This window comes from Armigeres subalbatus, chromosome 2, assembly GCF_024139115.2.
Source record: "Armigeres subalbatus isolate Guangzhou_Male chromosome 2, GZ_Asu_2, whole genome shotgun sequence".
NCBI classification, from domain to species: Eukaryota; Metazoa; Arthropoda; class Insecta; order Diptera; family Culicidae; genus Armigeres; species Armigeres subalbatus.
Window position 1 is genome coordinate 229,494,240 of NC_085140.1, and position 7,723 is coordinate 229,501,962.

At 37.8% G+C, this 7,723-nt stretch overlaps 2 protein-coding genes across 3 annotated transcripts in view; one reads left to right on the top strand and one right to left on the bottom strand.

Moving 5' to 3' along the window:
- Window positions 1-3,795, bottom strand: part of LOC134211855 (pyruvate dehydrogenase (acetyl-transferring) kinase, mitochondrial) — a 45,575-nt gene extending 41,780 nt beyond the window's left edge. For both annotated transcript variants that reach the window (XM_062689177.1, XM_062689178.1), the window contains exon 1: window positions 3,392-3,795. In XM_062689177.1, coding sequence (XP_062545161.1) covers window positions 3,392-3,494 — 103 coding nt within the window. In that variant the 5' untranslated portion in view covers window positions 3,495-3,795. The remainder of the gene's footprint in view (window positions 1-3,391) is intronic.
- Window positions 3,796-4,505: 710 nt separating this feature from the next.
- On the top strand, window positions 4,506-5,424 carry LOC134215995 (dihydrofolate reductase). Its single transcript, XM_062695045.1, has 2 exons — window positions 4,506-4,747; window positions 4,812-5,424. Exons 1-2 carry the CDS (start codon window positions 4,668-4,670, stop codon window positions 5,290-5,292), a joined length of 561 nt encoding a protein of 186 aa, XP_062551029.1. The 5' UTR covers window positions 4,506-4,667; the 3' UTR covers window positions 5,293-5,424.
- Window positions 5,425-7,723: the final 2,299 nt, after the last annotated feature.

The window sequence follows — 7,723 nt, forward strand, 5'->3', positions numbered from 1 at the left end:
ACTCATCAGTTATTAAGAGTTAAATTAAGGATATTCGACTGGAGTTGCTCTTCTTGATATAGAGAAAGCATTTGACAGTGTTTGGTATGAAGGTTTGATTGTAAAATTGATGAATTTTAATTTTCCTCTGTACATTATTAAACTGATCCAAAATTATTTATTACATCGCTCACTGCAGGTAAACTATCAGAATTCTAAATCTGATAGATTACCTGTAAGAGCTGGTGTTCCCCAAGGACAGTGTATATGCAAACGTGTTGAGTGACGTCACTGGCGATGATGGAAGTCGATAGGTGCAATAATGCATAAAAGTACGTTTTCCCATACCAATTTTAATATAAATTTTAAACGCGATGCGGAAAGCGGGGACGCACCCAATCGATCCCATCTTTGGATACATAATTGATTGGGGTCTCAAAACGAATCAGAAGTTTTTCCATGCAACTGCGCATGCAAATGCATATAGGTACACCGCATCGTCGATTGTGGTTAGAGTGGATGGAACGCATGTCCAAAGCGTTCTCGTTAGAAAGTTTCTGGCGATTAACTTCTTGCTGCTGTTGGCGCATATACGTTAGCGCCTGGCTGCTGGCAATTCATTACAACAGTAGCTGGTTAACTACTTGTTTTCATGGTTTGTTATGATTGAGAAAGGTTTATGCCTCTCGTTTGACGTTAGTCATTATCAATTCCACGGATTCTCGTTCCGGCCGTTTTCGGGTGTGAAACATTCTCGACTCCCTGGGCATAGCGTATCCTTTGTACTTGCCACACAAGATACGTACTCGTGCAATGGCGGGCATACAAAGCTTTCAATTAATAACTGAAAAAATGCTAACAGAATACTAGGTTGAAAAGCCATAGAAGAAGAAGGAAGGGCTTATTCAGTTAAAAATAGGTTTCTTCAGCTAATAAACAAGCTCATTTGCCCAAAATTGTATGTTGGGCAATTATGCAGGAAGGTGTCCGCCACAAACCTTACCAAATACTTTTTTGATAAAACTTGATTGATTGTCTTTATTCAAGCCTTAGATGTCATATTGATTTTAGAAAGTTGGCCGCTCTAAGCACGCTCAAAATAAGTATTTTGTAGGCCAAGGTTACAAATTTAATACTGAATAAATCTGAAAGATAGTAAACTGTGATTGCTTCTTGATATATAGAAACCATTCTACTGTGTTTGGCATGAAGGCTTGATTTTGAAATGACTTCTTCTTCAATGGATCTACATTTATGTAGACTATTACCATAAGCTATAACAATAACATTTGCCATTTTCCAATTCTCCTCAATTTTAAGCTAATTAATTTGCAACTTGTTGTCATTTAAAGTTTCTATTGAAATTAATATGAAATTTGCCACTATTTTGAGAAAACGTTCCGTGAGTTTAACTTCAATCATTCAATATGAATTTTCATTTATTCTATTACATGCGGTACCATCGCATGTGTCCATGCGTCTGCAGACACAGTGGACACATCATCGGGTGATATCAATCGTAATATGTTAGGGTAGAGAATCACTTGGGCAGTACCCCCTATTCCCGTCTACAACGGTAATTACTGGAGCGTATTACAGCCGAATTTACACGAATTTTTTTTTAGTACATGGTTAGTTTCTGTCGATATCTAGTGATGTACAAAAAATCAAGCCATTTGGTTGGAACGCGGTCGAGTTATTAACGTTGCGGACGGGAATAGGGGGTGCTGCCCAAATGGTCCCACTCATTATATACTGCGAAAGGCAAAATTCTAACGAGCGACTGACCGCTCTTTCGGTTTTGCGCATTGCGTTTTTCATTTGCTGTGCAAGAGGATAAGTAACATTCTCATCGTCATTACCACAGTGCATAGTAGAAGATTTTGTTTTACCAGATGGCCAGAATTATATTTAATTTTTAGGTTTTCTGTCAGGTAATTTACATGAATAAAACAATGTACTTTACAAAACAAAGGAATATTCATAATAGTTATTTTTATTTAAAAAAAAATGAGTAACTCCTCGGACTCATCAAAGAATGTTTTGAAAACCCCAAGGTGGGGGGTGACATAGTATCGGGCTAATGGCCTATTCAGATTACCAGCATTTACGAGGCATTTGACGCGATAAATAACAATATTAAATAAAATAATGAGTGCGCTTTGACATCTTTATCGTGTCAATTACAACGTAAATGATCGTAATCTAAATAGGCTAGTACTGTGAATTTATAATAATATAATAATAGTAATACTAAAGCTTAACAACTGTATTACAATTAATTTGCAATAAAGAAAACATAGAAATACCTACATATTTTTTTGCCGCTTGAGATTCCCATGGTGAAGTGGTCTGGTCAACGGGAACGACCTATTTTTTTCTGAGTCGCATGATGATGGTGTAAAAAAACTGCCGAAATCTGGTTTCGGCACTGAAGATTCTTATATCAGAAACACATGACTGCTCGAATCCGGTTTTAGCAAAACAAAATATACCAGGAGCATATGCGTTGACTTTCAACACTCTGCAACTCATTGTTTTGTTGAACGTAATGTTTATGTAATTATATAAGGCATACAGTACGTACTTCTTTATTATTCTATGGATCGATGTTGAATTGGGCTGTAATGTTCAATTGTGTAACACCTTTAATGTTATCTCTTTAATATGGTGTTTTCAAGAAAGTAAAAAGTTTTAAGATATGTTTAGCAACTATTCGGGTGCTCAACCGGAGTTACGGTCAAGACTGAGGAAATCCATACACATTCATAGGTATCAAAGCCATCTGAAATTTGTAACACAACCTTACTACTAAAGATCGATAAAAGTAAGATTAACTGAATGTAACATTGCAACTATAACTATACTGGCATCACTGATTAACATATAAATAAAAATGCCCTTCATGATGTGTGTTATATTATTATAAAACTGATGGACGAGTGAAGAGACTGAAAAGCGTTATTAATCAAAGTATATCCCGTATTACGCTTAACGTGATGAGATTCCTGTACTTTGTATTGTGCTGATAACTGCCTTTGTATTTTCACACATTCTATCGACGGTAGTGGCCAATTAGCAATAAATTTATTCCATACGGGAAGCGTAAATTTTCAAGGGCATGGAAAGTAGTGTAGGTTGGCACTGCCCGCCCCCCTCAAGTGACGAAACTCAATTGCCCGTGGCAAGAAAATATCTTCCTATCGCGCTTCGCAGTACATCTGGCTTAAGGATTACACAGATGTTTCGAGGACACCTGACCATTGAACTGTATTGCGTCACCTTTGTTTGCATAACGAAGAGTAATTATTAATTCTTATCTTATTAAACCGCGCACAAGTTGATCAATTGCAAGAGGCAATAATGCAATCTATTGGAGATGATAGGCACTATGGGCACGTAAGTCACTTACCGAAGTCTATGAACTGTTTGATGCTCAAAGGTGATGGGTTGAACTGGGAGTAGAAATCCAACATCTTATTGATGTTGGACATCCGTACCGGAAATAGACGCATTTTGCTATATAGAATCGTTTACTATACCGCTCGAGTGTAAATTTCGCCAAGCATCTACAGGTTCACCGTTTTGCACAAATAAAGATCTTATCTTACGGATTAAATGCAGAACGCTTGGAATAGCACTGGCTGTATCTTCACGGGGCACTTATTCTGCTGGTTGATCTCGCGAGCCGGGAATATCCACTTCCAGAAACCAAAAGTTATAAACCGATTTTTCTCGTTGCCATTATTGAAGTCTGAACACTCACTCACTCACAGGAGGCAAGGCTTCAATGACATCTCAAAAACAAGTGGCACAGAGTCTGTGCGAATATTCTGTGGGGACGGTAATGGAAATGGCTTGATGATACAAACATCAGGGAAAGATGTCTACTTAGTAGATGTGTTGGAATCATATAACGAACAAGTTGACGTCATACTGAAATATAAAAGTTAATATTAAATATATTGCAAGTCTAACTATTCTAGGAATATTCCCAATATTCGAAATCTGAAATGCTTTTTTTTCTTTTCTCATTTTGCAATCTTTTCTATAAAACGAGATTAACAATGGAGGAAGAATGTCAGTCGTTACTGGTGGATTTTTTTTACCAACTAGGATTTTCTGGGAGCGGATTGTTAACGAAAAATTCCCACGTTCTATGGCTTATACATTTTTCAATTAAAATTATTAACTTATAACGTGATTTGATACAAAGATCTTACAAATGTGTAAACAAAGGTTTCATGGATGATTCGCAGTTCAACATTATTTCTTATAGGCTGAGATTTGGTTTATAACAGTGCTAAATTTGAACATATTTTTGATACTAATAAACAAGTTATATATCTCGTTTAGCTATTGCCCAATTTCCAAATAACTACCAATGCATGGAAATTTACCCATTACCTGGTGCTCTATCCCCCTAAATACATATAAAAACATATAGACGGCTGCACGCAAACACACAAATTGAATATTTGTTTGCGCGGTTTGTTGATTCTTATATACATACGGCTTTCTGACAGATTATAATTCGCGCATTCTGTGTATCGTTATCGCTCGTAGAGTATGGTGTGTCTATTATATGATATGAAAATTTAATAGCAATTGTTGTCCATAAACCGGTTACTTTTTTATCAGTTCTAAACCGAACTGCATTTGTTAATATTGAGTCGTTTATTGTAAATATGAAAAAATTCAGCTTGATCGTTGCTGTTTGTGCTAATGGAGGAATAGGAATCAAAGGCGATCTACCTTGGAGGTTGAAGTAAGTAATGGGTATGCATGCTTGTATTTGTTCACCACTTCCATGCTATTTTGGTTTCTTCAAGGCAAGAGTTGAAATATTTTTCAAGAATGACGAAGAAAAAACAGGACACTAGCAAACGCAATGCCATAATAATGGGACGGAAGACTTACTTCGGTGTACCTGAAACGAAACGACCGTTACCGGAGAGACTGAACATTATTCTTACCCGCGATCCCAGTGCCCACGTCTACCCGCCCGATGTGATGGTGTGTACAAGCATGCAGGATGCTTTGAACAGGCTTGATGAGACTCCGCTGGTGGATGAAATCGAAAACATATGGATTGTCGGTGGCAATGCAGTCTACAAGGAAGCGATGCAGTCTGCCAGATGCCATCGTATATATCTAACGGAGATCAAGAAGACATTTGAATGTGATGCTTTTTTCCCGGAAATCAACAGCGATTTTCAGTTGGTAAAAAATGACGAAGACGTGCCGGAGGAAATTCAAGAGGAAAACGGGATCCAGTATCAGTACCGCATTTACGAAAAAATGGCCGAGTGACACACAATATTTTTATATATTTTTTTGTATTCATTTAACTTGGAAGTACTATTTTTTCGAAATTCTGCATTCCTTTTGTAGTTATTAATTCAGTCAACGACACTAATATATAGAAGCGGTTATTGATAATAACAGACGTGGTTAGTAATCTATCCATCATTCCTATCCATCGAGTTTTCAACTCGAAAACATCCTAGACCGGACCGAGAATCGAACTCGTCATCTCCAGATTGGCATTCCTACACCTTTGCTCGCAAGGCTACTGGAGACCCCTCACAGGGATTTAAACAGTTGTAATTCAATAATACTGGGTAACATGATTATGGTAAGAACATATGAAGTCTTTGGCTGGCTGGAATCTGTGTGTTAGCAAAAGGGGATTTAAAAATTTATAGAGTTTAGTTAAAAACCACAAAGGTTTCGGTGATTCTAAAGAACCAGTTATTAGTTTAAATATAGCCCGTTTAACCGATTCAATCCGGTTTTTTTTTTCGTCGTATTTCAACATAAATTTTGGATATTCTGCTTCAAAAACGTATGCAAATCATGGAAAAGTAAAAATATGGGGTAAAATATTTTTTTTGAGATCTTCTAGGGCTTCCAAACCTTCCTTGAGTTCAGATCTTGATGATCTACATAAACAATAAAGCGTTTTACGGGGCCTCAATCCTTATTTGAAGTTGGCATTGCTACTTGAGACATAATTAAACTATTTTTTATCAAATCGCAGTGTTACCAAAACATAAACGATACTCCAAACTATTCTTGAATTCAGATCTTGGAGGTCTACAAGATCAACAGAGCAGTTCATAGGTTCCCGAGCTTGTGTAATAGTTGGAGGAGCCCCATGGAACATTATTACAGTAGTATATACAAAATACAAGACTCCCAGAATATCTACGGTACTCCAAACAATTCTTGAGTTCAGATCTTGGAGGCCTACAAGACCAACAGAGTGATTGATAGGTTCCTGAGCTTGGGTGTTAGTTGTAAAAACCCCATGGGACGTGATTATGTCAATATATAAATACATCCACATTCCCAGAATATCTATGGTACTCCAAACCTTTCTTGAGTTCAGATCTTGAAGTTCTACAACACCAACGAAGTGATTCATAGGGTCCTGAGCTTGTACGTTAGTTGGAGCAACCCCTTGGGACATCATTACACCAGAATATGCAAATCACAGCATTCCCTTAGTTCCTGGGGTAATCCAAGTCATTCTTGAGTTCAGATACTGGAGGTCTTCAAGACCAACAGAGTGATTCATTGATTTCCGAGCTTGTGTGTTAGCTGGAGAAGCCTCATGGACCATCATTACACCAGTATATACAAAATACAATATTCCCAGAGTATCTATGGTACTCCAAATCATTCTTGAATTCAGATCTTGGGGGTCTACAAGACCAACAGAGTGATTCAAAGGCAACTCAGCTTATGTGTTAGTTGCAAAAAGCCCATGAGACATCATTACAACAGTATATGAAAATTGAAACATTCCAAGAATATCTACGGTACTCCAAACGATTTTTGAGTTCAGATATTGGAGGTCTACGAGGCCAACAGAGTGAATCATAGGATCCTGAGCGTGTGTTTCAGTTGAAGAAACCCCATGGGACATCAATATACCAGTATATACAAACCATAACATTCCCGGAATATTTACGGCGCCATACATGAGTTCAGATATTGGAGGTCTAAAAGACCAACATAGTGATTCATGGATTCTGAAGCTTGTTTGTTAGTTGGAATTGCAGTTGCATTGCAATACGTAAGTACGAAAAAAAACGTGTTATTGTGAAACAATGATATGGAAATGCTAATATCATCTTCCAAACTTGGACGTACATGTTCATGATAGCATTAGAGGCGAAAGTATAGAATTGATAGTTCCGTTAGGATACGGCAGGCATGAAGAATGTTTTTATAGAAGTCGATTTGAAAGCGAGCGGAGGGCAATATTTGTGATGGCACATATCGCACGACCTTCCTTCTGCCAAGCTCCCATATGAAGGGGGAGGGAAGAATATCAGTGTGGAAGCTGATATATCTCCACTGGCAAAAGGAAGGTGGTTTGACTTGCTCATATGCCATCGCGTGCGGAAGGATTTGCTATCGACGAGTACTGTCTCCAAATTTCTAATATGACATCAGCATTTAGTCGAATAGGATTTTTATTGCAAAGTTCTGGCGATGGCATATGAGCAAGTCAAACCACCTTCCTTTTGCCAGTGGAGATATATCAGCTTCCACACTGATATTCTTCCCTCCCCCTTCATACGGGAGCTTGGCAGAAGGAAGGTCGTTGTGCCATCACAAATATTGCCCTCCGCTCGCTTTCAAATCGACTTCTATAAAAACATTCTTCATGCCTGCCGTATCCTAACGGAACTATCAATTCTATACTTTCGCCTCTAATGCTATCATGAAC

Coding starts and splice junctions, on each gene's coding strand:
- LOC134215995 (XM_062695045.1), top strand. CDS start 4,668: ATGAAAAAATTCAGCTTGATCGTTGCTGTTTGTGCTAATGGAGGAATA. Junction 4,748..4,811: donor GATCTACCTTGGAGGTTGAA/GTAAGTAATGGG, acceptor GGTTTCTTCAAG/GCAAGAGTTGAAATATTTTT.